The 18,183-nt window shown below is 38.8% G+C and overlaps 1 protein-coding gene across 3 annotated transcripts in view; it reads right to left on the bottom strand.

The window, feature by feature from the left end:
- The window catches only part of fbxl2 (F-box and leucine-rich repeat protein 2), a 184,473-nt gene that overhangs the window by 93,149 nt on the left and 73,141 nt on the right, over nucleotides 1-18,183 (bottom strand). For all 3 annotated transcript variants that reach the window (XM_087986131.1, XM_043688900.2, XM_087986132.1), the window contains exons 4-5: nucleotides 12,767-12,841; nucleotides 1,766-1,860 (exon numbers count right to left, since the gene is read on the bottom strand). In XM_087986131.1, the coding sequence (XP_087842257.1) occupies nucleotides 1,766-1,860; nucleotides 12,767-12,841 (170 nt within the window). The remainder of the gene's footprint in view (nucleotides 1-1,765; nucleotides 1,861-12,766; nucleotides 12,842-18,183) is intronic.

Genomic DNA, 18,183 nt, shown 5'->3' with positions numbered 1-18,183 from the left:
TTCCAATCAGCTATGCTTTCAGATTGCTTTGGTACAGGAAATCTTGAACAATTATCAGTTAATGCAACAAGAATGAAGAGACTGAAGAATTTCAAACCAACTGTAAATTGGTTATCTGTTTAGGGTTGAAAGTTGGCTCAAATAACCTACCTTTAAGTCTCCCAAGGAATCTCCAGGTGATAATGTAACCATTAAAACATCATTTCAGGTACAAATCCATCAGACTCAGGACAAAGTTGAGCCAGTTATAAAAGAAAAAATATGCTTGAAGAATAACTGTTAAATTATTCCAAGCATAAATGTATGAAGGCAGGCTGATATTACAAAAGAAGCAAAGTAATCAACAGGAACAGTTTATCATCAAATCTAAGGGAGCAAAAATGAATAGGAAAGTGTATCTACAAATAGTTTAATACACACTGAAGGATTAACTACTACTCAGATCAATGTGGCTCAAAAGAACACAGTATAACTCTCCTTGCTGGTAGTGCTTTCCTTTTTTCATTAGATTATATTGTTTGAAAACAAGGATGACAAAAAGTTTTGATAAGGGAGTGCAGAACATCCAGTGTGAGCCCAAAGAGAGGGAGAAAACACCGAACAACTAAAACCTACATATTGCCACATATTTACTTTATTATATACTGTATTAACAAACGCAGCACTGCAGATAAAGAGGTAAATTGGCCTAATTTATTTCCTAACTTTAGTCATTCATAGAGTCATAGAGATGTACAGCATGGAAAGAAACCCTTCGTTCCAACCAGTCCATGTCGACCACATATCCCAAGCTAATCAGCCCATCAAGTCTTTTGTAACTCAATCATAAATGATATGTTTCTCAATTGATTAATGGGGGAATAAAACTAAATTTGACAATCTAAGAACAGCAAACTTCAATAATTTAAAAATCAGATTTCTCAGGACCTCAGTGCAGAGTATACATTTGCCTAAAAGAAAAATTCTTATGAGCTGGCTAAAAAAAATAAGATCCCAATATGTCTACAGTACATAAATGGAGCTCAAGCCAGTCCACTTAAATATGAATACACCTCTCTAAGATTCCTGATGCCATCTGATATTCTTACATATGAAAGATGATGCATAAATATAACTTATTTCAGGAAAAATAAAGCCCACATTTCAGACCAAAAATATATTTCTCACAACCCAATATCCCAAATCAGTGAGAACCAACTTGCATTGTGACTGGTGCAATAGGAAATGGCCTAGAAGAAAAGCAAACATTTGATTCCAGCAAGAAATTAAACAATTCTTCCAAACTAACTGGATGAACTTACACACAGAGTGTGGTATGCAAATCAAAAAAAAAAGATTTACAGAGTCCAACACATATGACAACTTAATTCAGGAAAGCAGCAGCACGAAACAAAGTATTTATTAAGAACTGCAGGTCAACAACTTGTCAGGAATTGATAACTGATAATATTTTCAAATGCAAAATCAAATATCACCATTGAATTTGGAGAAGTAGACAAAAGGAAGAAAAATCAGATTTCCAAAAAAAAAGACAGCCATAACTTTTCAGTTTACATTAACGATGGAAATTTTACTCTTATCCCAATTATTAAATCAGAAAAAGGAAAGAAGCACTCAGAGCAGCAAGCATTGCAATCAAATATTATGACATTGTAATAATTATTTAAGATGTATTATGTAACATTTGTTTGACATGCAGATGATTCATATTTAAAAACTGCTGGTGCTTTATACCAAGAACCACATTTTTAAAAAAAAAACTTACTTAAGAGAAGCATCACCAATGCTAAGACACCCCCGTAGGCTAAGTTGACGTAGGAATCCTCCACATCGTTTGGAAATATTTTCCACTACACGACCCTATGTTCAGAGGTAGAGAAGTGAGTACTGCCGACGTCAAATATATTTGCATGGTAGTTCAGTAACCAGTAAGTCAAAGGAGAGGAAATAAAATAAAAACAATAAAACAGAACATGTTGGAACTACTTGTTCCTGCAAATTTAACAATTCAGGTCAATGATCCTTTTTTAGGTCTGCTGAGTATTTCTGTATTTTCTGTTTAATTTGAGACTTCCAAAATCCATAATATTCTACTAGTGAATAAGTTGCAAGTTTGAAATTTGACTCAGTGTAGGCCTAGATTCCAATGAGCTAATAATAATTACATATTTGCAGATTGGATTATATACAACCCAATTAACCAAACTCACATTCTGTCTAAAGATATAGGCTTTGCCATATTTAACCTGGTTATAAAAGATCTCAGAAGGAAAATCTATCATAGATCTTGAAGCAGGATCCTTATAAAATAAAAAGGGACTGTGCACACTTTTGTAACATTCCTAAGAGACTCCCAAGAGCATCCAAACAAATCCAAATTCCCTCAAATTTAAACTTCACTGAAGAGTTTCTCATTAAAACTGCAGTTACAGAGTGCAGTGCATTTATCTACAAGCTAAGTCTGGAATGGAATTTTTGCTCATGTTACAGATACAGGCCATTTAGCCCAACTGATGTATGTTGTGTTGCAGGCTTTATCTGAGCCTCCTGGCACTTTAATTCACCTCGCTTCCTCAGCAAATCCTATTATTGTTTTTAACCTTTATGTATTTATCTAGCTTCCATGAAATGATTCCATATGGACACTGCTGCATGCAAATTGGCTGCTGTGCTTCCTGCACTGTAATACTAGCCATTCTAAAAGTACTTAACTTGCTGTCAGTTGTTAGAACATACCAAATATTTAAGCTCCACAATCTATCCATTCACTCTTGAAATCCTTATTCCATTTATTAGTAAACATCATATTTACAACCACTCGCTTTGTGCATCACACTCCTTCCCACAAGTAGATGATCAACTCTTAAGTCTGTCTTCCTCAGCCCCTTCAACATTTTATGGATTTCTATGAGGTACTTTACATTTGAGTTTATCAAGAAAACTTTGACAAAGACATGGTAAACAAGGAAGTTGTCCAGTACCCTCCAAGACAGGTAGATAATTAGGAGGTACGAGTGATCCTGAAAGTATTAAAAGCTGGTAAGTTACCACAACCAGATAGGATGTCTTTCATCTGACTGATTAAAGGGTGAAAAATACAGAGTCAGAGATGTGCAGCACGGAAACAGACCCTTCAGTCCAACTCTTCCATGCCGTCCAGATATATCAACCTAATCTAGTGGCCGGTACGGTGGCACAGTGGTTAGCACTGCTGCCTCACAGCGCCAGAGACCCGGGTTCATTTCCCGCCTCAGGCGACTGGCTGTGTAGAGTTTGCACGTTCTCCCAGTGTCTGTGTGGGTTTCCTCCAGGTGCTCCGGTTTCCTCCCACAGTCCAAAGATATGCAGGTCAGGTGAATTGGCCACGCTAAATTGCCACCTAGTGTTAGGTAAGGTTGTAAATGTAGGGGTATGGCTGGGTTGCGCTTCAGCGGGTCGGTGTGGACTTGTTGGGCCGAAGGGCCTGTTTCCACACTGTAATCTAATCTGTAGAAAAAAAAAATCTGTAATCTGTAAATCTGTAATTTGTAAAATCTAGCCCCACTTGTCTGCACCTGGCCCATATCCCTCCAAACCCTTCTATTCATACACCAATACAGATGCCTTTTAAATGTTGCAATTGTACCAGCCTCCACCACTACCTCTGGCAACTCATTCCATACATGTACCACCCTTTGTGCGAAAACATTGCCCCTCAAGTCCCTTTTTATGTCTTTCCCCTCTCCCCCTAAACCTCTCATTCTGGACCCCCCACCACAGGGAAAAGACTTTGTCTATTTTTCCTATCCATGCCCTTCAGGATTTTCTAAACCTCCATAAGGTCACCCCTCAGCCACTTATGCTCCAGGAAAAACAGCTCCAGCCTATTCAACCTCTCCCTATAGCTCAAATCTTTCAACCCAGGTGTTGGCACAATTTCCAAATCCTTTCTGGATTCAGGGATGTATCAATCAACTGTTCAAAAGTATAAACCTGTTAACTATGGGCTAGTCAGTTTAACAATGGCGATGGGGAAGTTATAATTTGGAAATAAATAAAATCGGCTATATGGGCATTCATGAGCTAATAAAGTAGACACAGCACAAATTTATTAAGGGAAAGTCATATCTGATTAAATTGAGTTTTTAACTGAGATAACATAGGGCAGATAACTGTTACAGAAGCAAACTCACCCCCAAAATCTCCAAGTCACCCAAGAAAATTCATAGTTGAGTGACCAATCAGGGAAAAGTCATCCTTCTGATATTGTGTGTATTGACTTTCAAAAGGTATTTGATAAAATACTACATCTTAAATTTCTTAGCAAAAGTGGGAACAATACCAACTTGGGGACAAAGTGGCTAAGGCATAGAAAACAATAGTGGGTAATAGCACACAAGGAAGAAACTTTTAAGGCTCAGAACCAAACTTGGACTTGAACATAAAAGAAATATGAAAATGGAACACAATTTGTAAATATACTGAACGGTGAGGAAGAAGGTGAAAAATTAGAAAGGCTGATGAAATGGCCAGGCACATGGCAAATAAAATTCAACACAAAAATATGAAGCCTTACTTTTGATTTAAGATTGAGGAGAAAAGGTGTTAAATTCCAAACACTGCTTCAAAAATTCAAGGTCAGAATAATTTTTTGTCTCTGAGCCAATGCTTAACAGTTGCACACCAGAGTTTGCTTTTAGAGGAGATGACCAATTATTAGGCCATCACCAAGTATGTTATCCAATTACAGAGAGCAAATGATGTACAAAGGAGATCCAACTGGAGAGGCCAAAGAGAGAGCTGAAGTCTTGTCTTACCAAGAGAGGTGAGCACTGCTGAGGCAAATGGATGGCAGAGTGCCATAAGGCAGAGACACCAAATGGTTTAAGTGGATGGCAAAATCTCAAGGCCTCAACAGTCAAGGTTTTCAGTGTGCTGAGGAAAAATCTGCAGATCAATGTATTTCGCTGTGAATCAATGCTCAAAATACAAAAACGGCAGAAGCAAACTCATCCATGAAATCTCCAAGTCACCACTGAGAAACAAACATTGGAGTGACTAATCTCAGATAAGTCAACCTTGTATTGAAAATGGATGGAAAGGATGAGTAATTACTTCTCCAATCTCTGGTACCTTAATTCCCATGTTACCTATTCTTCAACTGTATTTTGGGGAAATTTGCAGTACATAAATTGGGTTGCCACGTTTGCTGACATTACAAGCTGCGATGGCAAATAAAGAGTGAGAAACATTTAAAGAAACAACATAATGTTTATCAGTGGAATGTATTTTTGTTGAACAAGGTTAGCAAGATCTAAGCTGGCTCACTCGGAAAGTCAAATACAGGGTTAGGCATTAAGTTAAAAGAAAGAACTAACAACATTACAAAGAACATCAGTAAGTATTCGAAGTGGAATTTTTTTTTAAATTAGCAAATTACCAAACATTAATAAAACTGGAGAAAACGTAGACACAGCAAACTTTGAGAGATTTTAAAGTATTTAAAAAGAGGAGACTACTTGGCTCCTTAGGCATACAGACAACAGAAATAAGCATGGGGAATGATAAAATAGCAGACTCGTTGAACAAATATTTGTCTTTTCATGACAGAAGACAAATTGCAAAAACAGAATAAGCTTTGGGTTAATAAGCATGAAGTTTCTCCAATGCTTTTTTTCTACAGGTATTAATTACCTCAAAATCTGACAAATCTGCACAACAAAATGGCCTATAGATGTCCCAAAGCTCTGAAAGCAATAGCTGTAAAGATAGTGGATGTGCGAGATATGGTTATCCAAAATTTTTTAAATTCAAGAACAGTCCCTGTGGACTGGAAATTAGGAAACCAACTATTCAAGAAAGGAGAAAGGAGAAAGGGAGAAAACCAGGAACAACATCAGTTGTCAGGCAAAAGCTGAAATCTATTGATAAGAAAGTCTTACTACACTAAAAAAGTATGATCAGACCAAATGAACACATTTTCACACTTCATAAAATATAGTGCAACAAATTAGATCTTTTGAGGATATAATTAGTAGAGTAGCACTGGTGGAATGGGGAGTAATGTATTAGCATGGATTGAGGACAGGTTTACAGGCAGGAAGCAAAAAGGTCCCTGGGCAGGGCATTTTCACTTTAGCAGGCTGTGATCAGTGGAGTGCCACAAGGACAAGTGCTGAAGCCTCAGCTATTTAAAAGCTAAATTAAGGGTTAAACAAAGAGACCGCAAATAACATATCTAGGATTGCTGATGATACAAAGCTGAATGGGGATGCAGGTGGTGAAGAACACAAAATAGCTACAAAGATATACAGAAAGATTAGCTGAGTAGATAACAAAATGGAGTATAATATGGGGAATATGGGGAAGCATGAGATTGTTCACTCTGGTAGTAAGAAAGAATTAACGAGGAGGCAGAATGCTTTCTTCTGAAAGGTGAAAACTTATAAAATGTTGATGCTCAAAAGGGTCTTGGATGCACGAGTAAAAAGTAATGCAAAATTAGCACAGCAGGCAATTAAGGTGGCAAATGCCACATTGGTCCTTGTTTCCAGAGGATGCAAGGCCTTTGGGGTGGCACAAAGGTTCACTGGATTGGTACCAGGTGTTTAGCGAGGTGGGTAGGGTTGGGCTGACGTTGAACGATGAGGAGACTCTCTGGAGCTTTGATGAATGAGTGACTATCTCATTGAAACCTACAAGGTTCTAAAGGAGTTTTACTTCATACATACATTGTTGGCTGTGGGAGACTGATAAAGCCTATGGAATTCAAAGAAATTTGGCAAATTGGATCCACAATCTTGGCTGAGCGGCAAATAGCCTAGGGTGATGGTTAAGGGGCATTCTTCCAACTTGAAGTCCACATCCACTGGGGTCCAACACACAGTATTGGAGTGCCTTTTTGCTTGCAGTTCATATAAATAATTTGGACTTGAATGTAGCAGAATTGATCACTAAATTTACAGATGGTATAAAAATTTGTGTGCATGTCTGTGGTAAATATCAAAGGAGGAAAGCATTACATTACAGGAGGTTATAGACAGGCTAATCAGTGGTAAACTGAATTCAGTATGCATAAGTGTGCCATAAGGACAAAAATGAGAGGTGACCTGGGCAAGACAAAAAAGGCATGGGAATACATAATGAATGATAGGATCCTGGGAATGAGAAACTGGGGGGCCTTCAGTGTGCTTGTATTCTGTTCCCTTAAGGTATCAGGGTACGTGGATAAAAGTACTTAAGGCGGCATATGGGATACTTGGCTTTATGGGGACGGCATGGTGGCTCAGTGGTTAGCACTGCTGCCTCACAGCGTCAGGGACCCGGGTTCAATTCCCACCGAGGGCAACTGTGTGGAGTTTGCACATTCTTTGGGTACTCTGGTTTCCTCCCACAGTCCAAAGATGTGCAGGTCAGGTGAACTGGCCATTCTAAATTGCCCGTAGTGTTAGGTGCATTTGTAGAGGAATCGGTCTGAGTGGGTTGCTCGTCGGAGGGTTAGTGTGGACTTGTTGGGCCGAAAGGCCTGTTTCCACACTGTGGGGAATCTAATCTAATCTAATCAGTTGAGGAAGAGAGTTTAAAAATAGGGAAGTTATGCTGGAGCTACATAAAATGTTGATTAGGCCACAACTTGAGTAATGTGTGCAGTTCTGAAATCCATATTTTGGGGGAGGATATGGATAGCACTGGACGGAGAGCAGAGGACATTTACCCTGATGTTGCCTGGAATGGAGAATTTAAGTTATGTCGAGAGATTGGATAGATTAGGATTGTTTTCCTGAGAGCAGAGGAATTGTGAAGGGACACAACTGAGGTGTATAAAATTATGAGGAGCACATATAGAGAAGACCTTTTCCCGTCAATGGAGGGATTAAAGACCGGGGCATAGTTTCAAGGGAAGGTGCAGAAAGTTTAGAAGAAATGCAAGGAAAACCTTTTTTTTTAGAAATTCAGAGGTGGTGGGAATCTGCAACTCACTGCCTGCATTGGTGGCAGGGGCAGAAACCCTCACATAGTTAAGAAATATTAAGATGCGCATTTGCAATTCCAAAGCATATAAGGCTATTGACTAAGTGCTGGAAAATGGGGTTAGAATAGTTAGGTGGCTGCTTTTGATTGGCACAGACTCAATAGGCATTTTTCTGTGCTGCAGATCTGACTCGAATCCAGAAGACAGGGCCACAGTCATAGGAAAAAGGGATCAAATGTTTAGGATTTCACAAAGAAGAATTTCCTTCACTCATTGGGTTGTGAACTTTTAGGTCTTCTGGATACTACACCATTGAATACAATCATGGCAGAAATAAAATTTGTCTTAAAAACATTTCAGGAAGAGATATCACTTGTGGAACAGAAGTAGCCCATCAGATCTGCTCACTATTCAATAAACATTGTGGCTGATCTGCTTGTGGGCTTAATTCCACTTTTCAGCCAGTCTTCTATAACATTTTGCTCACTTGTCAATCAAACCTCTATGGCTCAGGATTGAATATGCTCAATATACACTTCTGTCTTGGAAGAACATGCTAAATCCTCAGAAGTTATTCCTCCTTGTCTTAATTCAAAGATTCCTCATTATTAAACTACATCCCCTACTTTTAGGCTCCATCACATGGGGAAAACATTTTTTCAATATCTGCTCTGTCAAGCCTCCTCTGAAATTTGTATATTTCGATAAGGTCACTGCTCACATTTCTTAACCCCAGTGAATATGAGCCCAACCTTTCCTCAGCAGATAGTGCATATATTCCAGAATACAGCTTGGTGAACCTTCTCAACTGTTTCCAATCCTTAAGTGTATGTATCTTAAGTATAAAAAACTGTATGCTGTACAGCAGGTTCACCACGTCATGTGCTGCCACAGGTAAGGCTTTCCGATTTAATATATTCCACCTCCCTTGGAATAAAGGCTAAAAATCAAATTGAGTTCACAAGTAGTTGCTGTATGTGCATGCTAATTTTTATAAGACCAAGTCTACCTTGATCCCTCTGTATGACAATTTTTTGCAGTCTCTGACAAATTCAAACACTATTCAACTTTTCTACACTTCCTACCAAATATTTTCCCACATTATACTTCATCTGGCATTTTCTTTTTCCTTTCAGTCACTTAACCATCCATATCCCTTTATAAATTTTGTATCCTTCCCATAACTTGCTTTCCTATTTATCTTTGCATTAGCAGCATATTTGGATACAATGCAATCTGCCACTTCATGCAAGTTATTAATGTAACTTGCAAACAGTTGTACACCTAACAGCAATCCCCAAGTCATACCACCAATTATAGGTGTCAAACAGAAAATGACCCATTTATCACGATGGTTTCCTTTCCAATAGCCAATCTTTGACCCATTCTAATATCCTCAAGACCGTGGCTCTAGTTGTGCAGTAATCTTTTATATGGTACCTGATCAAATGCCTTTTGTAAATGTAAATATACATGACCTCTACTGGTTCCTTTTTATCTACCTTGTTATACCCTCAAAGGAACACTTAATAAATTTGTCAAACATCATTTCCTTTTCAAAGGCAAAGACAGTGAAATGTAACCTGAATTATTTTCTAAATATTCTATGTCCTTAATAATTATTTCTCACACTCTTAGAATATATTGGGCTACCAGTATTAGACAAACAGGTCTATTGTAACGTGTTTTGCACCATTCTATTTTATTGAATAGAGGCGTCACATAGGTTGCTTCACTGGAACTTTTCCAGAACCTAGTTAACTTTGGAGGCTTTCAGCTTATACTTCTGTAATGCAGTGATAGTATAAACCCAGTAGACCCTGGTTCAATTCCCACCTCAAAGGGTGTGTCTAAACACACTGGAACAGGTTAATTGAAAATATCAATATTGATGCAACCACTATCACTAACCTGAATCATTCTAACCCTAATTTCCTTTAAAAATTTAGAATGCAGGCCATTAAGTCCAGGGAACTTGCCAGCCTTTATTCTCATTAGTTTTTCTGGTATGTTTTCCGCGAGTAACCATGATCATTAAGTTCATCCCTCACTTGTCTTTTGATTTTCTACATGTATTTCAAATATTCTTGGTGTGCTGCCTATGTCTTCTATTGTGAATACAGATTTCAAACTTATTCAAAGCCTCTGCCACCTCCATGTCAGAGGATGCGGTGGTACAATGAGAAGGTCACTGAGCTAGTAATCCAATATCCAGGCTAATATTATGGGAACATGAGTTTGGAAGATGGTGAAATTTAACTCAATAAAATCAAGAATTAAAGGCTACTTTGATTGTAACCATTGTCGATTGTCATTGAATATAATCTGGTTCGCTAATAGCCTTTAGGGAATGCCTTCATGTGATTTCAGAGTACTTAATTTCCTTCCGAAATGGCTTTCAGAGCCAGGTTAGTTCAAATGCTACTCAGGATGGATAACAAATACTGTCCAGCCAATGACACACATCACCACATGACAGACAGACAGACAGACAGTTATTAATTTACCATCTTGTAAAGGCACAACTGCTTCCAAGCTTCATTTTTAAAACTTCAATAAAATGGAAATGTGACTGTTCTCATTTAGAATCATAGAGTTGTACAGCATGGAAACAGACCTTTGGTCCAACCCATACGTGCAAACCAGATATCCCAACCCAATCTAGTCCCACCTGCCAGCACCTGGCCCATATCCCTCCAAACCCTTCCTATTCATATACCCATCCAAATGCCTCTTAAATGCTGCAGTTGTACCAGCCCCCACTCATTCCATACACGTACCACCCTCTGCGTGAAAAAGTTGCCCCTTAGGTCTCTTTTATATCTTTCCCCTCTCACCCTAAACCTATGCCCTCTAGTTCTGGACTCACCCACCCCAGGGAAAAGACTTTGCCTTTTTATCCTACCCATGCCCCTCATAATTTTGTAAACCTCTATAAGGTCACCCCTCAGCTTCCGACACTCCCGGGAAAACAGCCCCAGCCTGTTCAGCCTCTCCCTGTAGCTCAAATCCTTCAACCCTGGCAACATCCTTGTAAATCTCTTGCTAGTTTCCTCTCATATTCCAATTTCAGTTTCTTTATTTTGGCAATTCCTCACTGGTTTCATATCTTCTCCAAATCTTTGGCACTGCTGCTAATCTTTGTAATATTGCATAATTTTCTTTTCAGTCTGAGACAAATGTAACCTCCTTAACTTGCCATAGATGGGACATCCTTTGTGTAGTGTTAGTCTTTCTTTCTTAATGAAGCAATTTTTGAGAGAGAGAGTTGCAAAATGCCTCCTTAAAAGTCTACCATTGCTTCTCTACTGGTACCAGCTTCTCTATTAGACCCTGCATTTACTCTGGGTACACAAATTGACTAAATAAAACAAACTGCCATTAATCATTACATCCTATCCAACAACCACACTGCAACAAATCCTTTATGACTGGAATTTATAAAGAAAACTGTAATTCCCACATTGCTAACACTAAAATTAAATTTCTGACAGCTGTTTCATCTCACTGTTTCTCAACTTTGCCCTTGCTGATTATAAAGCATGATGCTCAATAACAAAAGTAAGTAGTTAGATTATTTATTTCACAATTGTTTAATTTGCTGCGAGGAATCTCCTATAAATTTCACTGTAAGATAAAAGAACTATCTGTACTATTAATACAGAATTATTCATGGTTGAATCATTGCAAGTTGATAGTTTCAGCAAAACATATGCTGCACAGATTGTACAACTATACCAACTTAATTAAGTTACTATGTAACTGCAGTGCCAAAGCTGTATTGGTGCTGACTAAATTTGAACTTGCACTGAAACAGCATAATGCTGTCTACAAGTGTGCAAACTACCACACTGCACTGTTGCTAGGTATTATTTCTGTTAAGCCTGAATGAGATATTCACCTGCAGATCATTTTTCTAACCTGGATCAGCAATTTTCCTTCTGAAAATTTGGAATGCAGATTGCTAAGCGAGGGACACTGATCTGAAAAATGAAACAAACTATATAGTCACAAAAGACCCTTGAAGAGTTAAAAGTAGATTTTAGATGTCTAAGCGCTATGTAGCACTCTTGGACAATAGAAGCAAGAATGTTGAGCACTGATAAATACTGAATGTTTTAAAATTTGGTGTCAGTATGAATATAAAATAATTTAAACAAAAGACATCCAGCAATGCAGTAAAAGCATGTGCAAGTTGGAAATAAAAACATGAAAAAAATTCACTTAAGTTACTGTTGTCAACCAGAAAACAGAATGGCTCCTTCATCAATGAATACTTTAAAAGAGCAACAGATTCTATAACGACATTACAATTTGCATCTTTACACTTCTATAAATTCATTAAATAAAGCGCAAAAATACTTCACATTTAATTAGATGAAGAAACTAAAATCAAACATTGCTTGGAGTCAGAAAGCTTTTGTTGGCAATTTAAATGGGTCAACTGTAAATGAGATGGCTCCTGCAATCAGAGTGTCTTGGGAGTTTTTCCTCCATCTCTGACACCATTTAATTCACATGCAGAAAATTAACTTGAATGCAAAACTGAATTGAAAAGGAGACTATATGCTCAGAATCACAGCCTGTTCTGAATCAATGGATAGACACTGAAATAATAGAAGGCCATATCACATGGATCAAGATAAAAATTTAGCTTAGACATGCCTTAAAAATATTAAGCAATGGTGCTCCACGCAATTCACTAAAATGTATTTGGTATAGGCATTAATTTGCACTTTTGGTCATTTGAATTACCAAACAATTCTGAACCACATTGTAGCATAAATAACAAATTACAAACATTTTGCTATTTACCTCAATATCTGTCTGAAAATTAAACAAGTCAATCCTCTGCCAGTTGCTGCCATCCAATGCCAGGATATTCCATGCCTGCAAAATAGTTGATAACAGCAATTATAGCATATTTGTCAGTGTCACATTAACATCAAAATAAATAGATCTCAAGGGCATCCAGCATCTGGATTTTGATGGTCAAACACGTTACAAAATATGCTTAAAATGCAAAAAGCTATTCTCTGTAGCTCAATTATTTAATTTGTGTATCCTCACAGTACACTAAAGTATTTCCTTAAAATGCAAGTACTTTGATTCTTGCTTTCTCCTGCTGCAAAATTTCACCCTTACCATTTGAAAATGTGGACTTGGTAAAACTGGTCAACTTGCACAAATTATGTTGAGCCTGCAGGAAGCAGAAACTGAATGCTATGAATGAAATGAATTAAAACTGTATGAACTACTGTATGAAGGAATTGCAGAATAACAGAAACAGGAACAAATTTGGAAACATCTGTGGGTTTTGGCAATAAAAGCCTGTGGAGATGCGCCAGCTGAAGATAAGCTAGCTTCAAGGATGAATCTTGTAAATATTATTTAACCCCAGCCAATATGTTAATTGGTACTGAGGACCTCTACTCAGTGATCCAACACAGGAGCCCCAAAACGGAGACTAAACACCTGATGTCTTAATAATTGTTTTGTAGACATTGTAAGTATTTATATTATTCATTGCCTTGAATAAACTATGAGACTTATGTCAGACTGCGTGTCATATGGAAAGCACAACCAAAGTGAATAAAATAATTGCAGAATACATTTACTGATAAAAGAGAGCAATGTTCTTAAAACAATTGCGAGTAAACACTGCTTAAAAAGGATTATATCCATTGTTAAGTATCCAATTACCACCATTAGTCCAAATAAGCAACAACCTCATTGTTATAGGTTGACGATAACTCAAGTCAGCATCAAGGCACCTCAAATATTCTTAGTCAGCAAGATAGAGAAAACCCTAAATATTATTAGCTGTTTTGTGCAATTTAAATTCTATAATTCACTTACAAAGAAATTCTTACATTTTGACCTTTCCCTGCTTCTTTCACTCCAATTATTTTTAAAAGAAACGTTAAGAAATTAGATACTTGGCTCATTTTGTAATAGCTGTTTCATGTAATTGTCTTGAAATAAAAAAAAACCTTTACTGCATTTTTCTGCCAGTGGTTACCTTAATTGATTAGAATCTGAACAGTCATATAGTACCAAACAGATTTCAACACAATCATGGAACAGGCAAGTGTTACTAAGTTTTAAATTTTATATTTAAGCAAAGAATGGAAAATTATGGAAATACTCAGCAAGTCTGGTAGAATTCCTTGGGAGAGAAACCAAGTTGACAATTCAGGTCTGTGACATGCCATCAAAACTGAGAACAGTGAGAAGTGTAATAAATATTGAGCAATTTCTCCATCCTTGCATAAATCATGATACAATATAGATTCTTGTGTCAAAATACCATTTATTCTAGATGTTTTACATGTGAATGACACAATAGAAGAACTCTCCTTAATATTCTCCCCTACACAGGAATAACTAAATGGACATCTACTTAGAACTCTAATTTGCAATTCCAAATGCTCGTTTTAGTTCTTGCTTACCAAGCAGCATAGTATAAGCAACTTAAATGTAATTAATGGGAATTCACAATTCTTGGAGTATGCAGATTTGATGTCAAATTTAAAAAAAATTAAGTATTAATTTAGGTTTGGTAGATAGTGCCAGAAAATTAAGTGTAAACTGACCAGCAAATGTGGGGGTGATGAGTGAAACTCTGGTTTAACAAATTTCCAGAAATTGCTGCTCAAATTTGACCATTTGCTTCAACAGCCAACTTACTCTTTGCCTCAATCTCCATTACTCAAATAATCTGTTAAACATGTCACCCCAAACTAAGACTGAGAGCAAATAACTCAAATGTTCGTGCAAGTTAACCTCCAAGGACCAGAAATGGAAATTAAAACGTTCAATCTCAAACGTGAATGTAGTAAACGCTTGAGCCTAAAATAAGTGAAATTCTGTACTTCCCTCATGTTCTCTTAACATACAATTTTTTTCTATTGCTACTTTCTCAAATGGTAGATCATACTGATTAAGGAGATGCACCATGGCCCTGCTGTTCACAAAAGTCCCAGATGCCATATCACCCTCACCACACCATTGTCAACTCATATTTCCAGCAGATTTCTCATGAAGTTAGTTGGGTTACATTGTGTAGTGCAGCTCTAACAAGATCCCGCTCTTAATACATTTATGATATTTGTTGACATTACACAACTGATGTAGAGGTACTAGGAAGAGGGCAAAATAGAGTGTTAACAGAAATAAGCGATTACACTATGAGGGAAGAACACATTTCTTATCACTTGAAAAAAGTGGCTCTATCAAAGGTTTTCATAGAGTAGATCTCAACATCATATAATAATTGAAACACAAAGAAGCCATTCAGTCCATTATGTCTACATCAGCTCTCCAAATAAGTATCTCAGCTCATGCCATACTCCTGCTTTCTCTCCATTATCCTGCACATCGTTCCTTTTCAAACAAACATAACTCTCTTTTGAACAATTCAATTATACTTTTATTTTTGATAACGAGTGAATGTTTCCATTGTCAGAAAGAGCAAAACTCAACGTCATCAATAGAAGACAGTTACCATAAGTACTCAAGTAAAAGTAGTCTCATTGAAAAGTCAACTATTTACTTATCTATGCTACTTAAATCTGATCTGCCTGTATTGCTCGCAAGACAAAGCTTTTCACTCGGTACACATGACAATGAATTCAACTCAATTCAATTTGACCCCTTATTATTGGCCAAATAACCTGTAATTTTACATATATCTCGTGTAGAAGTCGACCCGAGTTCTTCACAGATAATAGATCAATGTTTGAGTCAGTGTGCCGGCCGTCAGGTCCACTCCAGCTTTCCAGTCTGCCGGTTGTTCTGTTCCGCTCCCGGTCTTCCAGTCCACTGGCTGTTGAAACCGCTCCGGGGTTTTCAGAATCACCATGATTTCTTTTTCCCCTTTATGAGTTTAGACATCACTTGGGCTTCTGCTAACGATGTGGTATGAATTTTGACAGGCATGAACTTCAGCCCCTAAAAAGTAGTATCCATGTAATAGTAGGAGAAAGTGAGGTCTGCAGATGCTGGAGATCAGAGCTGGAAATGTGTTGCTGGAAAAGCGCAGCGGGTCAGGCAGCATCCAGGGAACAGGAGAATCGACGTTTCGGGCATAAGCCCTTCTTCAGGAATGGGGAAAGTTTGTCCAGCAGGCTAAGATAAAAGGTAGGGAGGAGGGGCGTCGGAAATGTGATAGGTGGAAAGAGGTCAAGGTGAGGGTGATAGGTCAGACTGGGGTGGGGGCGGAGAGGTCGGGAAGAAGATCTCAGGTTAGGAAGGCGGTGCTGAATTTGATGGATTTGACTGAGACAGGCTGGGGGGAGGGGAAATGAGGGAACTGGTGAAATCCGAGTTCATCCCTTGTGGTTGGAGGGTTCCTAGCCGGAAGATGAGGCGTTCTTCCTCCAACCGTCGTTTGTTGTGGTCTGACGGTGGAGGAGTCCAAAGACCTGCATATCCTTGGTGGAGTGGGAGGGGGAATTGAAATATAGAGGGGGAACTTCCATATCCGCCACAGATTCACCTGCACCTCCACACATATCATCTATTGCATCCTCTGCACCCGATGTGGCCTCCTCTATATTGGGGAGACAGGCCGGCTACTTGCGGAGCGTTTCAGAGAACACCTCTGGGACACCCGGACCAACCAACCCAACCACCCTGTAGCTCAACATTTCAATTCCCCCTCCCACTCCACCAAGGATATGCAGGTCTTTGGACTCCTCCATCGTCAGACCACAACAAAACGACGGTTGGAGGAAGAACGCCTCATCTTCCGGCTAGGAACCCTCCAACCACAAGGGAGGGACTCGGATTTCACCAGTTTCCTCATTTCCCCTCCCCCCACCCTGTCTCAGTCAAATCCATCAAATTCAGCACCGCCTTCCTAACCTGAGATCTTCTTCCCGACCTCTCCGCCCCCACCTCAGTCTGACCTATCACCCTCACCTTGACCTCTTTCCACCTATCACATTTCCGACGCCCCTCCCCCAAGTCCCTCCTCCCTACCTTTTATCTTAGCCTGCTGGACAAACTTTCCCCATTCCTGAAGAAGGGCTTATGCCCGAAACATCGATTCTCCTGTTCCCTGGATGCTGCCTGACCCGCTGCGCTTTTCCAGCAACACATTTCCAGCTCCATGTAATAGTAGGCACGGTGGGCGGCATGGTGGCACAGTGGTTAGCACTGCTGCCTCACAGCGCCAGAGACCCGGGTTCAATTCCCGCCTCAGGCGACTGACTGTGTGGAGTTTGCATGTTCTCCCCGTGTCTGCGTGAGTTTCCTCCGGGTGCTCCGGTTTCCTCCCACAGTCCAAAGATGTGCAGGTCAGGTGAATTGGCCATGCTAAATTGCCCGTAGTGTTAGGTGCAGGGGTAAATGTAGGGGTATGGGTGGGTTGCGCTTCGGCGGGTCGGTGTGAACTTGTTGGGCCGAAGGGCCTGTTTCCACACTAAGTAATCTAATCTAATCTAATTAAATCTAATTATAGACTCCTTAAATTTAACCTTAAAAAGTAGTCAAAAAAAATTCGACTATTACCAAATGTATACAGTCTTAAACATTTGTTAAAAAGAGAATTAAGACATTTCTTTACTGTAGATTGATAAGAACAATAAGATATTTCACTAAGTGACAGACATTTACATCACAAAGAGGAATTGTACCCATTGCGTTCATGCTATCAACAAGTAAACAAAATTTAATCCCACATTGCAGATCTTAGTCAGAAGCCTTGCAGGTACTGCACTTGCAAGTGCACATCCAAATATTTTTCAAAATGTTGACGGTTTCTGCTTCACTTGGTTACACATTCCTACTCGCATCACCTCTAAAAACTTTCTACCCTAAAGCTGTATTCTCACATCCCCTGAACCAAGGGGAAATACAACCTTTCTATTCAGAGTACAGATTTAGACTACAGATGTTTTAGACTACAGATTTCCCCTCAGCTACTTATATTAAAAAAATCCTGGCTCATGCAATCTTTCTAACCAAATTTCCTTCACAGCTAATTTTCTTCCCCAGTCCAGGCAACATCCTCACAAATCTCCTCTATACTACCTCTAAGGCGATCACATCTTTCCTAAAACAAATGCAGTGACCAAAACTGCACAGAGAGTTCATCAGCTGTGAGACAAAGTATTTTGTACAGTCACAGCATAACCTCCTGTCTTATGCCTTGGCTAAGAAAGGAAAGCATCTTCTTCATCACCTTACCCACTTGCCAGCAATCTTTGTGGACATGTACTGCAAGG

Source organism: Chiloscyllium plagiosum, unplaced genomic scaffold (assembly GCF_037043375.1).
Source record: "Chiloscyllium plagiosum isolate Xiang-an unplaced genomic scaffold, Cpla_swu_hap1 HiC_scaffold_4, whole genome shotgun sequence".
NCBI lineage: Eukaryota > Metazoa > Chordata > Chondrichthyes > Orectolobiformes > Hemiscylliidae > Chiloscyllium > Chiloscyllium plagiosum.
The sequence above is the reverse complement of the archived record's forward strand: the minus strand, read 5'-3'. Positions and strand labels throughout refer to the sequence as shown.